Source organism: Nerophis lumbriciformis, linkage group LG22 (genome assembly GCF_033978685.3).
Source record: "Nerophis lumbriciformis linkage group LG22, RoL_Nlum_v2.1, whole genome shotgun sequence".
Lineage (NCBI taxonomy): Eukaryota > Metazoa > Chordata > Actinopteri > Syngnathiformes > Syngnathidae > Nerophis > Nerophis lumbriciformis.
In genome coordinates, this window is record NC_084569.2 from 31,332,609 (window position 1) to 31,350,600 (window position 17,992).

The following is a 17,992-nucleotide window of genomic DNA, read 5'->3' on the forward strand; positions in this document are numbered from 1 at the left end:
TCTGGTGATAATGTTCCCCTTTAATAATTTCACACATAAGTCGCTCCTGAGTATAAGTCGCACCCCCGGCCAAACTACGAAAAAAACTGCGATTTATAATCCGAAAAATACGGTAGTTTTTTTTCTAACAATAGCAGATATGTTTACCTAAAACACAATTTTACAGAATATCAAACACACAACTGTGCAATTCGATACTAGCCCGAGTGCAGTTTCCCTGTGAAACATTTTGCAATTAGGCCGTACCATCTCAGGAGTCCAATCAATGGAAAATCGTTTCCAAGCGGACCTTGCAAGAGTTTCCTAATGACGGCAGAAAAGAAGAAGGAGGGGATCGCTTGAAAGTGCCAAGACAATGTCAGAGTAAGAGAAGGAGGAGGGAGAGGAAATGGTGCGATCACTCGAGTGGAAACAAGGAGCGAATTCCAAAGGTGATGAATTCATCATAAGTGTCAGTGATCAGGGCCAGGAGCAAGTCAGCACTGGATTATCATCACAGAGTGCAGGTCGTCAAACCACAACCACTACTACTCTTTGGACTACAGAATGCTTGCTCCATCTAGACCACAGGTGTCAAACTCAAGGCCCGGGGCCCACATCATTTTATCTGGCTCACGTTTGGTTTTGGAATTGGATTGCATTGTTATGGTATTGCTGTGTAGTGTTTTGTTGGATTGACTAATTAAAAAAATCTAATCAAATCTTTAAAATGTAATATCGGAAATTATCGGTATCGGTTTCATCCTCGGGCTTCACGGTGGAAGAGGGGTTAGTGCATCTGCCTCACAATACGAAGGTCCTGAGTAGTCTTGGGTTCAATCCCGGGCTCGGGATCTTTCTGTGTGGAGTTTGCATGTCCTCCCCGTGACTGCGTGGGTTCCCTCCGGGTACTCCGGCTTCCTCCCACCTCCAAAGACATGCACCTGGGGATAAGTTGATTGGCAACACTAAATTGGCCCTAGTGTGTGGATGTGAGTGTGAATGTTGTCTGTCTATCTGTGTTGGCCCTGCGATGAGGTGGCGACTTGTCCAGGGTGTACCCCGCCTTCCGCCCGATTGTAGCTGAGATAGGCTCCAGCGCCCCCCGCGACCCCAAAGGGAATAAGCGGTAGAAAATGGATGGATGGATGGAAATCAAATCAAATCAAATAAATGAAAAAATAAATAAATACAATTTAAAAAAAATTATTTTTTTAAAAATGAGAATAGATTCTGAATCGCGATTCGAATTCGAATCGATTTTTTTCCCACACCCCTACTAGCAATGCAGCTAATGGGAGCGATCAATTCTACCTCTAAATCACTTTAAAAATGCATTCAAAAACCGTCAACAATGCTTCATTTACGTTCCGTCACCTGTATAGTAACCAAACTGTAGCGACCTTGTTATTGTAATTGTAAGAGCGAACACCGAGGAACTCTTTTTCTAGCTTCAGTATTAGCCGTAAAAGCTAACCATGGCGAGAGATAAACTAGCTTCTAGGTCAACATGAAGGGCGTTTGCGTTTGTAATACACAACACAATGTGATAAAACACCAGCCTGTACTGACTGATGAACATGAACAATCATATTACAGTATCTGTAAAGTATTATTTCATGTTCTGTAGTTGTACTAACATGCATGACGTGCTGCGTGCATCATGATCGATACGGAGTCTGACTCACTCGACTGTTTGGTCCGTCTGGCCGGGGGACGTTTTTTCCGGTTGATTTGGGTAAGCACTCCATTTATATCAAAATAGCTTGGCTTCAAATTCCACATTTAAAGTTAAAGTTGAAGTTAAAGTACCACTGATAGTCACACACACACACTAGGTGTGGTGAAATTACCCTATGCATTTGACCCATCCCCTTGTTCCACACCCTGGGAGGTGAGGGGAGCAGTGGGCAGCAGCGGTGGCCGCGCCCGGGAATAATTTTTGGTGATTTAACCCCCAATTCCAACCCTTGATGTTGAGTGCCAAGCAGGGAGGTAATGGGTCCCATTTTTATAGTCTTTGGTATGACTCGGCCGGGGTTGGAACTCACGACCTACCGATTAGCCGTAAATGCTAACTATGTCGAGAGATAAGCTAGCTTCCACGTCAGCACGAAAGGCATTTGAGTTTGTAATGCACAACACTGCGATAAGACACCACAAGCTTGCTAGCTTGTGCACACTAGCTTTCCGAGACTCTTATTTTGTTAGCGCAGGCAGGATGAAGCCGTGCTTTTATCGTGAAGGTAGGAACCGTGCAGTCGGTCTTTGGAGTTGTGACGTCAGGTACGGCGCGAGAGTCTGTTGAAATAAAAAAGTGTTTCTCGCCTTCCTGTCGGTCGTTTTTTCTTAATAATGATCTGGCAGCGGCCAGCGTCATCTCACAAGACCCCCGGGTGCTGTGAATGTCAATCAATTGACGTCTTGGTGAAGATTGATGATCGCTAATTTTTTAATGCCTGGCTGGCGGTCGACTGACACACTGCAAAAACTGAAATCTAAGTAAGATGAAATATCTCAAATAAGGGTGATATTTGCTTATTTTCTGTCTGATAAAGTAATTCTTCTCACTAAGCAGATTTTATGTTAGTGTTTTACTTGTTTTAAGTGTTGTGGTCCTAAATGATCTCAGTAAGATATTACAGCTTGTTGCTGAGATTTGATGACCTATATTGAGTAAAACATGCTTGAAACTAGGATATCAACTGTTGAAATCCCTAAATTCCTTGCAATAGCTGGTTGAGAAAGCTTTTTCTTAAACTGTTCAACAATTTGCTCACGCATTTGTTGACAAAGTGGTGACCCTCGCTCCATCCTTGTTTGTCAATGACTGAATGACTCATGGAATCTACTTTTATACCCAATCATAGCACCCACCTGTTCCCAATTTGCCTGTTCACCTGTGAGATGTTCCAAATAAGTGTTTGATGAGCATTCCTCAACTTTATCAGTATTTATTGCCACCTTTCCCAACTTCTTTGTCACGTGTTGCTGGCATCAAATTCTAAAGTTAATGATTATTTGCACACAAAAAAATGTTTATCAGTTTGAACATCAAATATGTTGTCTTTGTAGCATATTCAACTGAATATGGGTTGAAAAGGATTTGCAAATCATTGTATTCCGTTTATATTTACATCTAACACAATTTCCCAACTCATATGGAAACGGGGTTTGTACAATTTTGGGTTCATAAACATGAATTCCGTGGGGAACACATGAACCAGAACACCGGGATTGACCTCCTTCCAGAACGCACCTGGGTAGAATCTGGGTTATTTTCAGAATAAATCCTGGAGTACATTTATTTTGTAAAGGGAGTCTGTACAACTATACCCCCCCTCGGCCAAGAAGTCTATTCAGACCCGAGCCACAAAAATGTCTTTTCAAGCCTAGCCCATTTCCTCCTGGCGAGCTGAGGTTACGTACTTTATAGAAAAGGTGAAAGATGTGCAGAGGTCAGTCCTGCTGGTTCAAATAACACCACTCCTTATAACACAACGTCTGCTCTCCTACCTTGTGTTTGTCAGCTGACGTGTGCCAGAGTACACAGGCCAGGAGATTAATTGATACTTTTTTAGATCTAACGTCTTTAAGGACCATCAAGGCCGACCACAACTCCATTCCTCTAGTCAGGATGCATTTTGAATTCAATCTTCTTACTTTGTATTCTATATTCTGTACTATGGTTGTCCCGATACCAATATTTTGTTACCAAAATGTATTTCGATACTTTTCAATACTTTTCTAAATAAAGGGGACCCCAAAAATTTTTATTATTGGCTTTATTTTAATAAAAAATCTTAGGGTACATTAATCATATGTTTATTATTGCAAGTTTGTCCTTAAATAAAATAGTGAACATACTAGACAACTTGTCTTTTAGTAGTAAGTAAACAAACAAAGGCTCCTAATTTAACACTTACTGGAATATTTCCACTCTCGCTAGGTTGCCAAACGGTATCTGTAACACGGCAGTAAAACGGTTGATCAAACAAAACAGAAGTCATCGTCTTGGACCCACTCGCTGTGGAAGCTAGCTCTCCAATCAGCTCAACAGACTCAATAACTCCACGGTGACATGCTAGACAACTTGTCTTTTAGTAGTAAGTAAACAAACAAAAGCTCCTAATCAGTCTGCTGACGTATGCAGTAACATATTGTGTCATTTATCATTCTATTATTTTGTCAACATTATAAAGGACAAGTGGTAGAAAATGAATTATTAATTAACTTGTTCATTTACTGTTAATATCTGCTTACTTTCTCTTACAACATGTTCTAGCTACACTTCTGTTAAAATGTAATAATCACTTATTCCTCTGTTGTTTGATACTTTACATTAGTTTTGGATGATACCACAAATTTAGGTATCGATCCGATACCAAGTAGTTACAGGATCATACATTGGTCATATTCAAAGTCCTCACGTGTCCAGGGATATATTTACTAAGTTTATAAACATAATAATGATGCCAAAAAATATCGATGTAATCATAGTAGTATCGACTACATACGTGCCTGTACTTGGTATCATTACAGTGGATGTCAGGTGTAGATCCACACATGGCATTTGTTTAAATTGTGACGCCGGTGAGCTATTGTATCCTCCTATGGTGTGTAGTGAAGCATGTTTAGCTATTCCTCGTCCTGCAGGGATGATACTTGTAAGAAACTTACTTTATTTGTCGCCATGGAGACGAGGATTAGTGATTTAGAAGTAGCTAAAACACTGCCGACATATTTACTGAGTTTATAAACATAACATAAATTTTTTTTAAAAAGGAAAAAAGATTTTGTGCTGCTAAACAAATATCGATGTAAGCATAGTAGTATCGACTAGATACGCTCTTGTACTTGGTATCATTACAGTGGATGTCAGGTGTAGATCCACTCATGGCGTTTGTTTACATTGTGACGCCGGTGAGCTATTGTATCCTCCTACGGTGTGTAGTGAAGCATGTTTAGCTATTCCTCGTCCTGCAGGGATGATACTTGTAAGAAACTTACTTTATTTGTCGCCATGGAGACAAGGATTAGTGATTTAGAAGAAGCTAAAACACTGCCGACTGCGGATGGATGTTAGCCGCTAACTAGCTAGCCATGTCTTAAAGCACCTCTTCCTGAGGGCGTTTCAGTGTTATAACTTCACCTTTATCGTCAGTTTTTAAGCCAAAATGCGTCCATTCTCCCTTTTCTGTTTACACACTGTGTCTGCTTGTAAGTACTCTGTGATTGTGCGCTGCCGAACATGCTCCTCTGCTTGTAAAACCAGCAATGTCATGATGTGACAACGCTCTGTCATGCCCGTTAAAAAAAAAAAATTTAAATTGGGAACCGGTACTTTTCAAACAGAGTATAGTACGAGAGATGTCCGATAATGGCTTTTTTACCGATATCCGATATTGTCCAACTCTTAATTACCGATACCGATATCAACCGATACCGATATATACAGTCGTGGAATTAACACATTATTATGCCTAATTTTGTTGTGATGCCCCGCTGGATGCATTAAACAATGTAACAAGGTTTTCCAAAATAAATCAACTCAAGTTATGAAAAAAAAAAAGGGCCAACATGGCACTGCCATATTTATTATTGAAGTCACAAAGTGCATTATTTTTTTTAACATGCCTCAAAACAGCAGCTTGGAATTTGGGACATGCTCTCCCTGAGAGAGCATAAGGAGGTTGAGGTGGGCGGGGTTGAGGTAGGGGGGGTGTATATTGTAGCGTCCCGGAAGAGTTAGTGCTTCAAGGGGTTCTGGGTATTTGTTCTTGTCATGTCTGTGTAATCATGTTTTGTTTTAGTCATGTTTTGTTTAGCTATTGGACTCTTTAGTTTCTGGCTTTTCACTCCCTTGTCTTGTTTCCATGATTACCCATTAGTTTCACCTGTTCCACGTTTGGACTCATTGTGCACTCTTGTTTGTCACCATAGCAACCCATTAGTTGTCACCTGTCACGTCACGCACCTGTTTCACGTTTTGAGTCACGCGCCTGTTTTCGTTAATCATGTCTGTAGTATTTAAGTTCATTGTTTTCAGTTTGTCTGTCTGGTGACATCCCACAATTATGCTCGGCACATTTCTGACACTTGATTTCATGTCCATCGTTCATGCTGCTCCTTTTAGTCCATGCCAAGTAAGTTTAGTTTATTAATGCTATAGTCTTTTGGTTTCATAGTTTGTTCTCTGCCACTGTGCGTGCTTTTCGTTTGTACTTTTTTTTGATATATTAAATAAATCATGTATTTACATTCCCGTCTCGCCCGAGCCAACTTTCCGTTGCATTCTGGAAAAGCAAACACCCAGGACCAAGTCATGACAGTTCTGTTGTGTTTATGTCGTGTTACGGTGCGGATGTTCTCTCGAAATGTGTTTGTCATTCTTGTTTGCTGTGGGTTCTGTCATTATCCGTGGTCCGGATCATGTTTTTGTGTTTTCTGTTAGTTTTGGACTCCTTTAGTTCTTGTTTGTGCACCTGCGAGTTTGTTTTGGTTGCCATGGTCACTCATTGTGTTCACCTGTCTCTGATTAGTGCTCGCCCGCTCACCAGTCAGTCGGCCTGGCGTCATTGTTTGATTCATGCCGTATCCACGTAAGTCGTGTTTGTTCCACGCCATAGTTTATGTTTGTTTACCTCATGCCCTGCCAAACATTTCTTGAGAAGATTAAAATCTATGGACTGGACTCTCACAATATTATGTCAGACCCACTCGACATCCATTGCATTCGGTCTCCCCTAGAGGGGGGGGGGGTTACCCACATATGCGGTCCTCTCCAAGGTTTCTCATAGTCATTCACATCGACGTCCCACTGGGGTGAGTTTTTCCTTGCCCTTATGTGGGCTCTGTACCGAGGATGTCGTTGTGGCTTGTGCAGCCCTTTGAGACACTTGTGATTTAGGGCTATATAAATAAACATTGATTGATTGATTGATTGACGCTGTTGTTTGGAGTTGTCCATTCTGCATTCCCGGGAGAACGACCCTGCAGTGAGCCGCAAACCCCCTCGTGACAGGTTCACAAGTGTGGCGCATATTTGTAACAGTGTTATAGTTGTTTATACGGCAACCCTCAGTGTGACCTGTATGGCTGTTGACCAAGTATGCCTTGCATTCACTTGTGTGTGTGAAAAGCCGTAGATATTATGTGACTGGGCCGGCACGCATAGGCAGTGCCTTTAAGGTTTATTGGCGCTCTGTACTTCTCCCTATGTCCGTGTACACAGCAGCGTTTTAAAACGTCATACATTTTACTTTTTGAAACCGATAACGATAATTTCCGATATTACATTTTAAAGCATTTATCGGCCGGTAATATCCGATATTATCAGACATCCCTATATAGTACCGTGTTTGATTCATTAGTACCGCGATACTATACTAGTAGCGGTATACCGTACAACCCTACTGGAAACCACTTTCAGCAAAATGGAGACAAAGCTACTGCGGTGACAAAGTGATTATCTCCAGCGTGGAGGAGTTGTGTGCACCAGCTCCACTACTTTGGCCTCTAACTGCCTCTGCGAGGCCTTTGTCTCTCTGATGACATCACAGATCATGAGAAGCTCCAGAAGGCCTTTTGATGCCTGAGACTGTCAGCAATGTTGCTCTCAAGTGGCCCACACTGTCCCACTGCATGACTCATCCTCATCCTGCCCGGCTCACGCAACTCCAGGGTCCTCCATCTGTTCACAGCTCTCCTCTCTCTTTTAGAGCCACTCTTCCAGTACTTTGCTGACATGTCACTGCTCATCTTCCACCTCTGCAGGCAACTAAACTCCCCTTCTTTGTCTTCTCTTGCTGACATTTTAGTGGTGTCACTGCTTGTTGCTTACCTGCGTTTTCACCACGACTACCTCAAAAATATACACATTCATCGGTTCGCCACCTACTCATACTTGCCAACCCTCCCGAATTTTCCGGGAGACTCCCGAATTTCAGTGCCTCTCCCGGGACAACCATTCTCCCAAATTTCTCCCGATTTCCAGCCGGACTAAAGGCACGCGCCCTCCAGGTCCGTGCGGACCTGAGTGAGGACAGCCTGTTGTCCAACCGCTTTCCTTTCATATAAATAGCGTGCCGACCCAGTCACGTTATAACATCTACGGCTTATGGAGAGTGCACAACTGCACACACAACAAGAAGGAGACGAAGCAGAAGAACGAAGAAGACGCAGTCATGGTGACGATGAGTGACAGAGAATAGAACGAGGATGGACAATTCAACCCTAAACTCACTCCTTTCCTGCAAATGAAATTGCACAGATGCTGCCCATACCTATGCTCCTTCGAAGGCTGTGCTACTGGCTGCAAAGCATTGCACTTTCAAATACAACAATGAGTAGAGGAGTGTTATGTGTGTGTGTATATGTGTAAATAAATGAACACTGAAATTCAAGTATGTGTTTTATTTATATATATATATATACATATAAATATACATATAAATATATATATACACATATATATATATATATATATATATATATATATATATATATATATATATATAAAATAAAATACATATATATAGCTAGAATTCACTGAAAGTCAAGTATTTATTTTATTTATATATATATATATATATATATATATACACGGTATATATATAAGAAATACTTGAATTGCAGTGAATTCTAGCTATAAATATACTCCCCACCCCGACCCCGCCCACTTCAAATCCCTCCCCCAAATCTCCCGAATTCGGAGGTCTCAAGGTTGGCAAGTATGCACCTAATAGGTCGGCCACCTGCCGGGATATGATTGGCCAATTGAGAATAGGAAAAAGTAATTCTGGACTATAAGCCGCTGCTTTTTTCCTACGCTTTGATCCCTGCGGCTTATAAAACGGTGCGGCTAATTTATGACATTTTTTTTTCTTCCCCCACCCCTGCTAATTGCCATAATGTTTTGAGTTCAATGGTGCCATCTTTTGGACGAGTTGAAAGTGTACTTCTTGTCTTGCCTTAAACCCAAAGTAAAACCGTCCATAGCGTGCGTTTCTGCCCGAAAGGATTCGCCATTCATCACTCCAGACAACGTTTGTACTTACTTACTAAACCGTAAATTCCGGACTATAAGCCGTTCATTTTTTTTGTACACTTTGATCCCTGCGGCTTATAAAACGGTGCGGCTAATTTATGATTCCCCCCCGCTAATTGCCATAATGTTTTGTGTTCAATAATTGTGTTCTGTGGCGCCATCTTTTGGACGAGTTGAAAGTGTACTTCTTGTCTTGCCTTAAACCTGTCATGATCCGTGGTTCGGATCATGTTTTGTGTTTTCTGTAAGTTTTGGACTCCTTTAGTTCCTGTTTGTGCACCTCTGAGTTATTACCATGGCTACGTATTGTTTTCACCTGCCTCTTGTGTTCGGGACGCTCACCTGTTGCTAATCAAGAGACATTATTTTAGCCTGCCTTTGCCAGTCAGTCGGTCTGGCTTCTTTGTTTGCTTCACGCTGTTACGAAAGTTTTGCTTGCCTCCTAGCTCATGCTAAGTCTAGCTTCAAGTGTTATCGGCACCTTGTTCCGTCGGTTGTTTTCTGTTTTGTACCTCTTTGATTCTTGTTTCAAGATTACATCATGTTTCTACCTGCAAGTCCTGTCCAGAGTCGTCCGTTTGCATCCCGGGAGAACGAACCGTGCAGTAAGCCGCAACCAAACCGTAACAAAACCCAAAGTAAAACCATCTTTCTGTCCGACAGGATTCCCCATTCATCACTCCAGACAACGTTTGTACTTACTTACTATACCGTAAATTCCGGACTATAAACTGTTAATTTTTTTGTACACTTTGATCCCTGCGGCTTATAAAACGGTGCGGCTAATTTATAATGTTTTTTTTCCGCTAATTGCCATAATGTTTTGTGTTCAATAATTGTGTTCAATGGCGCCATCTTTTGGACGAGTTGAAAGTGTACTTCTTGTCTTGCCTTAAACCCAAAGTAAAACCATCTTTCTGCCCGAAAGGATTCCCCATTCATCACTCCAGACAACGTTTGTACTTACTTACTAAACCGTAAATTCCGGACTATAAGCTGTTAATTTTTTTTGTACACTTTGATCCCTGCGGCTTATAAAACGGTGCGACTAGTTCATGATTATTCCCCCCCCCCCCCCGCTAATTGCCATAATGTTTTTTGTTCAATAACTGTGTTCTGTGGCGCCATTTTTTGGACGAGTTAAAAGTGTACTTCTTGTCTTGCCTTAAACCCAAAGTAAAACCGTCCATAGCGTTTCTGCTTAAACGGATTCCCCATTCATCACTCCAGAGAACGTTTGTACTTACTTACTAAACCGTAAATGTCGGACTATAAGCAGTTCATTTTTTTGTACACTTTGATCCCTGCGGCTTATAAAACAGTGCGGCTAATTTATAATGTTTTTTTTCCGCTAATTGTTATAGTGTTTTGTGTTCAATAATTGTGTTCTGTGGCGCCATCTTTTGGACGAGTTGAAAGTGTACTTCTTGTCTTGCCTTAAACCCAAAGTAAAACCGTCCACAGCGTTCTGCTTAAAAGGATTCCTCATTCATCACTCCAGACAACGTTTGTACTTACTTACTAAACCGTAAATTCCAGACTATAAGCCGTTAATTTTTTTTTGTACACTTTGATCCCTGCGGCCTATAAAATGGTGCGACTAGTTAATGGATTTTTTGGGGTTTTAATTTTCACTAATTGCCATAATGTTTTGCTTTCAATAGTTTTCATTAAACCCAAGCAGAGGACCGAAATGGTGTGTTATTGTTTGTGCTTTGGCGCCATCTTTTGGACGAGTTCCCTCACTGCAGGTACTGCGAGTTGAAAATGCACTTCCCGTTTTGCCTTAAACCGAAAGTAAAACAAGTCCATGCCGTTTCTACTCCAAAGGATTCTTCATTCATCACTCTAAACTACGTTTTACAATATAACTATAACTATTCCTACTTATTAAACCCTCTCATGTTTGATGTCTGTAGGAGTGTTTTCATGCATATTTGTATCGTAATGCAACGAAGCTGGCGTCGTTAGCATTAGCTAGTGTGCTAACAGGTCTGCAAGTGTCTGTGTTGGTATTGTTATATTACAGTGGCGTTCTTTTTGTATTGTTTCAGTTTCGTCAAAATTCACCAAAACGTCAGCGGGGAGTTATTGAGTCTGTTTAGCTGATTGGATATCTAGCTTCCACAGCTAGTGGGTCCATGAGGATGACTTCTGTTTTGTCTGATCAGCCATTTTACTGCCGTGTTACAGACACTGTTTGGAAACAATTAAGGGATGTAAATAAACATTTACAAAATATTTCGGTGAAAATAACTAATTTTACAACATATATATCTGCAGCTTATAGTCTAATGCAGGGGTCGGCAACCCAAAATGTTGAAAGAGCCATGTTGGACCAAAAATACAAAAACTAATCTGTCTGGAGCCGCAAAAAATTAAAAGCCATATTACATACAGATAGTGTGTCATGAGATATAAATTGAATTAAGAGGACTTAAAGGAAACTGAATGACCTCAAATATAGCTACAAATGAGGCATAATGATGCAATATGTACATATAGCTAGCCTAAATAGCATGTTAGCATCGATTAGCTTGCAGTCATGCAGTGACCAAATATGTCTGATTAGCACTCCACACAAGTCAATAACATCAACAAAACTCACCTTTGTGCATTCATGCACAACGTTAAAAGTTTGGTGGACAGAAAAAGAAGTGGCATAAAACACGTCCTAGAAAGTCGGAGAAAGTTATACATGTAAACAAACTACGGCGAGTTCAAGGACCGCCAAAATTAGTAGGACAAAATGGCACTTGCCAAATACTCGAATCAGTGAAGCATGTTTAATATAAACAGTGTGCTTTATAACAATTAGGGAGGTTTGTGTCATGTTTGTCCTCCTACAGAAACCATATTAAAACAAAAAATATATTTTTTCCCCTCATCTTTTTCCATTTTTCATACATTTTTGAAAAAGCTCCAGAGAGCCACTAGGGCGGCGCTAAAGAGCCGCATGGGTTGCCGACCCCTGGTCTAATGGCTAATATATGAAAAAAATAATGTTTGCCTAAATTTGGTAGGTGCGCCTTATTTAACACACTTGCGCACAAAAAGACACATTCAGGTGCACGTGATGGTGACATCAGTGGTCCCTGAAGTGTCAAAGTAGTGAATTCAGCAGAGAGACTCTCAAATCAGACTCCAGATATAGCTCATGAGAATCAGGCTGCTGCACGGAGCCTTTGAGCAGGCGATTGCACACCAAAGAAAAGTCGTAAGACTATGACATTAATACATCGGTCGGCTGTTCACAATCAGTGTATTTGAGTGCTATCCGTTATTTTGCAACTTTTAGGTTTATACCATGTCCACATGAACACATATACTGTAATTGAGGGTGTTAAAATCGTATTGGGTATATAGTAGAGATGTCCGATAATGGCTTTTTTGCCGATATTCCGATATTGTCCAACTCTTTATTACCGATTCCGATACCGATATATACAGTCGTGGAATTAACACATTATTATGCCTAATTTTGTTGTGATGCCCCACTGGATGCATTAAACAATGTAACAAGGTTTTCCAAAATAAATCAACTCAAGTTATGGAAAAAAAATGCCAACATGGCACTGCCATATTTATTATTGAAGTCACAAAGTGCATTATTTTTTTTAACATGCCTCAAAACAGCATCTTGGAATGCACATGACCATTACCAACTGTTTCCAAACAACACACAAGTCACTGTTTTTTTTGTCAAGATATAGATAGATGCTGTTGTTGTTGTTGTTTTGTTGACTGCAGGCAGAGAGAATGAGTAACAGAGGAGTGGGCCAAAGAAAAGGCAAACTAAATAAATACATACAGTGAGGTGACCCCTAGAGGTAGTTATTGGCTCCATTTGTACACGCTCATTGATATTATACATGTGGGTCCATAGATAGATATGCTGTAAAATGGGGATTATTTTTGGTGATTTAACCCCCAATTCCAACCCTTGATGCTGAGTGCCAAGCAGGGAGGTAATGGCTCCCATTTTTATAGTCTTTGGTATGACTCGGCCAGGGTTTGAACTCACAACCTACTGATCTCAGGGCGGACACTCTAACCACTAGGCCACTGAGTAGGTCAATGAACACGTAGATTAATATTAGTACTTTATATTGTTGTTGATACAATATTTATCATGACTTGGTGCCGTTTTGGGGGGTTGAGACACAAATTAAATTGATTTCAATGCATTTCAGTAGGAGACGTTGATTTGCAAGCAATGTTCCCTCTAAAGGTGCGCGCCTGTGCAATTGCGCACTGCTCAAGCGTCCTCTGCGCACGGCAAATCTATGCCACGCACAAAATCAAATAAAAAAATAAGCCCATAACAATTTTCGACACGACAGAGAAAACAGTTTTCGTCATCATTGTTCAAATATTGTAACGTCTGTCGAGACGCTTTGAGGACATGAATTCCATCGATCACTTTACTGAGCAAAACTCTTTATTGTCGGCCATAAACACATCACCAAAACATTAGTAAAAAAAAATATATCTAGCAAAACTGGTCATTTTCTGCAGTACAAACCAGACTGATGGCAACTTTGTTATATCAACAGCAGCCGCTCGCTCTTTCTCACTTGCGCCAACACATGCACATATGGCACTTAGCCAGTGATGCGTTTACAGCCACACAAAAAGTCGGACAACTCCAACACCACACATAAAGTGTCATTCCAGGTCGTTACACTATGATTTACCAATCAAATGTGTGCTTATTCTAGTGTCATTTATTAGGAATCTTAATTTATAAATATCAATCATGAAATGCTGTTAGTATATTAAATAAATACTAATAAAAATATATTTTTTACAAACAGGAAGTTGCAGGAATGTACACATGATCCCATGCTTACATCTCATTGTGCAACATGTGAATGTTTTAATGGGAACTAAATGCAATGTCTGAAAGGGGTACAAACTATTTCCAAAGCAGGACCTCCACCCAGACAAACAATACAAGTACACAGTTCATGAAAAACAATATTTGTTGTTATTGTCATTGTAAGTGGGCCTAAACACTTATATTAGAAATGGAAATGACTGCTGTTATTTGATTATAATAATAAGAGAATGTTGTCTGTCTATCTGTGTTGGCCCTGCGATGAGGTGGGGACTTGTCCAGAGTGTACACCGCCTTCCGCCCGAATGCAGCTGAAAATGCGGTAGAAAATGGATGGATGGATGGGGATTGAACTTGTTATTTAGTCAGGTTTGGGACAGGTGTGCTGCTGGTGTAGCCACAGTGTGCACGTCTGATGTTGCTCACATGTGCTCCACTGAATGCTCAGGGAGTTTTTGCGTTTGCTCACACACATGAAAAATGAGAGGGAACATTGGATACAAGTGTTTTCAATTAAGCGCTCCGTCACAAATCCAATTAAGCTTGTAAACTGTCAGTCAGAATACCGAAATAAGCCCCGGGATTGCAAAATTAAAAAAAGGTGTGAAGAGTGCAAGGTGTTAAAATGGAAATGTGGGAGGGTGATTAAGAGCAGGGGAGGGAGTAGGTGACACCATTTCAGAAGACTTTGATGCACAAGATGGTGCATTCATCTCAAGGTGTTAATGCCAGGTGTCCACAAACATGTGCTTGAGGTATTCCTGTGACTAACATAAGGGTGTTTGTGTCTGCATGCACAGAGACAAGAAGGATCCAACATGGAGCAGCTGCAAGGCCTCACAGGAACACCTGCCTGGGCGTCCTCCTCCTGGCATTTACAAGGCATCAATTATTTGGTAGGTGTGAGTTCGTTAATTAGTTGGACATGTTTTTGAGCCGTGTGGTACCACGGATGGGTTGTGGCAGACATTATATGTGTGATGGATAATTATTGTATTGACTTTATTTCGCTTCTTTTGACACGTGTGCTCACAATAAGATTTAAAGTTTGTTTTGTGCCCTTTTCGTCGTCACTAAAATGAATGTTGATGTTAGTTGCTGTCGATTAGTGATGGGTCCGGCAACACCGATGCATCGGCGCATGCGTCGAGCTCAAAGAGCGAAACCCTGTGTCGGTGCGCGTACCGCTTTTAGAAAGTCACGTGACCGATCATGAGCTGTTTTGGTCACGTGACCGATACGCGAACCGTGTCGCACTGACGCCTCCTCTGTGCCCTGTGAGCGTGTCTTTTCTACAGCCGGAGAAATAATAACTAAGAAGAGAAATCGTCTAAAATGTAATACGTCGGAAAAACTTTTTTTTTTTTTTTTTTATAAAAATGTGTAAAAAAATAAAATTAAAACAATTCCCAGTCCACAATCATTCACAACACGTTCTCTTGGATTTCCATGTTATGATACATGTTCACATTATTTATTGACTGTATCTAAAAAAGAAAAAAATATATTTTTATTTAAATGAAGATATGAAATAATCCTAAATGAAATACAATGACTTGGTTTATATTATTGTATATACTAGGGCAGGGGTCACCAACGCGGTGCCCGCGGTCACCAGGTAGCCCGTAAGGACCAGATGAGTAGCCCCCTGGCCTGTTCTAAAAATAGCTCAAAGAGCAGCACTTACCAGTGAGCTGCCTCTATTTTTTAAATTTTATTTATTTACTAGCAAGCTGGTCTCGCTTTGCTCGACATTTTTAATTTTAAAAGAGACAAAACTCAAATAGAATTTGAAAATCCAAGAAAATATTTTAAAGACTTGGTCTTCACTTGGAATAAGCGGTAGAAAATGGATGGATGGATGGGTCTTCACTTGTTTACATAAATTCATTTATTTTTAACTTTGCTTCTTATTACTTTTAGAAATACAATTTTAGAGAAAAAAATACAACCTTAAAAATAATTTTAGGATTTTTAAACAAATATACCTTTTTACCTTTTAAATTTCTTCCTCTTCTTTTCTGACAATTCAAATCAATGTTCAAGTAAAAAAAAAATGTATTGTAAAGAATAATAAATATTTTAGCTTCTGGTTTTTCGACAAAGAATATTTATGAAATATTTCTTCAAACTTACTATGGTTAAAATTCAAAAAAATTATTCTGGCAAATCTAGAAAATCTGTAGAATCAAATTTAAATCTTATTTCAAAGTATTTTGAATTTCTTTTAAAATTGTTGTTCTGGAAAATCTAGAAGAAATACTGATTTGTCTTTGTTAGAAATATAGCTTGGTCCAATTTGTTAAATATTCTAACAAAGTGCAGATTGGATTTTAACCAATTTAAAACATGTCATCAAAATTCTAAAATTAATCTTAATCAGGAAACATTACTAATGATGTTCCATAAATTCTTTTTTTAATTTTTTCAAAAAGATTCAAATTAGCTAGTTTTTCTCTTCTTTTTGTCGGTTGAATTTTGAATTTTAAAGAGTCGAAATTGAAGATAAACTCTGTTTCAAAATGTTATTTTAATTTTTTTCGTGTTTTCTCCTCTTTTAAACCGTTCAATTAAGTGCTTTTTTCATCATTTATTCTCTACAAAAAACCTTCCGTAAAAGGAAAAAAAAATGTACGACGGAATGACAGACAGAAATACCCATTTTTTTATATATATACATTTATTTATTTAGCTATTCTTGTTTAAATCACACTTACATGTAACTTACAAATGACAATATATTTATTTATTTAAGTGTGTATCAAACTGGTAGCCCTTCGCATTAATCAGTACCCAAGAAGTAGTTTTTGGTTTCAAAAAGGTTGGTGACCCCTGTACTAGGGCATAAAATCAGTGTCAGTTGAGTCGGTCCATAGGTTGCCTGTAGGGATTTTTAATGTCCAGCAGATGTCAGTATTTAGTGACGCAGTATCAATACAGTTTTGCAATGTGTCGAAACGCTTCATGACGCCTCATCAACCCATCACTACTGTCGATGCTTCATGATGACGTGTGACTATCGGCAGGAGCGCCGCTAGGGATTTTGGGCCCCATGAAAAGAATCTTTACAGGGCCCCCAACACAGTGTCATTATTTTTTCTGTATTATAATTTCATCATCATTAGGGGCCTCTCTGGGCCCCCCTCCATCATGGGCCCCTAGAATCCGTCTCCTTTACCCCCCCTTTTCGGCGCCCCTGACTATCGGTATCAATAAGCACGTTTTTATAGCGAAATTACGTCAACAGAACCGGAGCACCCAGATAATAGCCAGACAGTTCTAAGGGACGGGCTGTATTGTTGGTCTATCACAGTGGTGTCCAAAGTCCGCCCCGGGGGTCATTTTCAGCCCGCAGACCCAGTTTTGTTGGCCCGCGGCATATTGTCGGAAAATAAAATGGGAATATAAAAAGAAAAAGCTGAACATTTCCAATGATTTGAGATGTCCGATAATGGCTTTTTTCCCGATATTCCGATATTGTCCAACTCTTAATTACCGATTCCGATATCAACCGATACCGATATATACAGTCGTGGAATTAACACATTATTATGCCTAATTTTGTTGTGATGCCCCACTGGATGCAACCTTTTTTGAGCTAAGGCACATTTTTTTCATAAAAAAAATATGGAGGTACACCACCAACAGAAAAGGTTAAAAAATGAAACTCCACCTGGTTGTCGTGCCTTATTTTGAGTTTGTTGTTGTTTGTGTGTAGTGCTTTAGTTCCTGTCTTGCGCTGTTATTTTGGTGACCCTTCCTGTTTTGTTGGTGTTCTCCTGTAGCAGCTTCACGCCTTCCTTTGAGCGCTATTGCCAGCACCTGCTTTGTTTTCGCAATCAAGACTTTTTAAGTTGTGCATACGCTATCCTTCTTTGTGGGGACATTGTTGATTGTCATGTCATGTACGGATGTGCTTTCTGGACGCCGTCTTTGCTCCACACGCTGTAAGTTTTTGCTGTCGTCCAGCATTCTGTTTTTGTTGACTTTGTAGCCAGTTCAGTTTTACTTTTGTTTTACATAGCCATCCCTATGCTTCAGTGCCTTTTCCTAGCGGGACTTGCCTTTTGCATTAATTTTTGGTTTAAGCGTTACATACCTTTTTATTTGTCTCTCGCTGTGCT

The 17,992-nt window shown here is 40.0% G+C and overlaps 2 protein-coding genes across 8 annotated transcripts in view; one reads left to right on the forward strand and one right to left on the reverse strand.

Moving 5' to 3' along the window:
• Positions 1 to 17,992, reverse strand: part of caskin1 (CASK interacting protein 1) — a 339,666-nt gene that overhangs the window by 254,356 nt on the left and 67,318 nt on the right. The gene's annotated exons all lie outside the window — the stretch shown is intronic.
• The window catches only part of LOC133615246 (phosphoribosyl pyrophosphate synthase-associated protein 2), a 183,766-nt gene continuing 180,285 nt past the window's right edge, over positions 14,512 to 17,992 (forward strand). The window contains exons 1-2 of one of the 2 annotated variants that reach the window (XM_061973693.2): positions 14,512 to 14,587; positions 14,669 to 14,764. In XM_061973693.2, coding sequence (XP_061829677.2) covers positions 14,687 to 14,764 — 78 coding nt within the window. In that variant the 5' untranslated portion in view covers positions 14,512 to 14,587; positions 14,669 to 14,686. The remainder of the gene's footprint in view (positions 14,588 to 14,668; positions 14,765 to 17,992) is intronic. The other variant, XM_061973694.2, reaches the window with a different exon arrangement.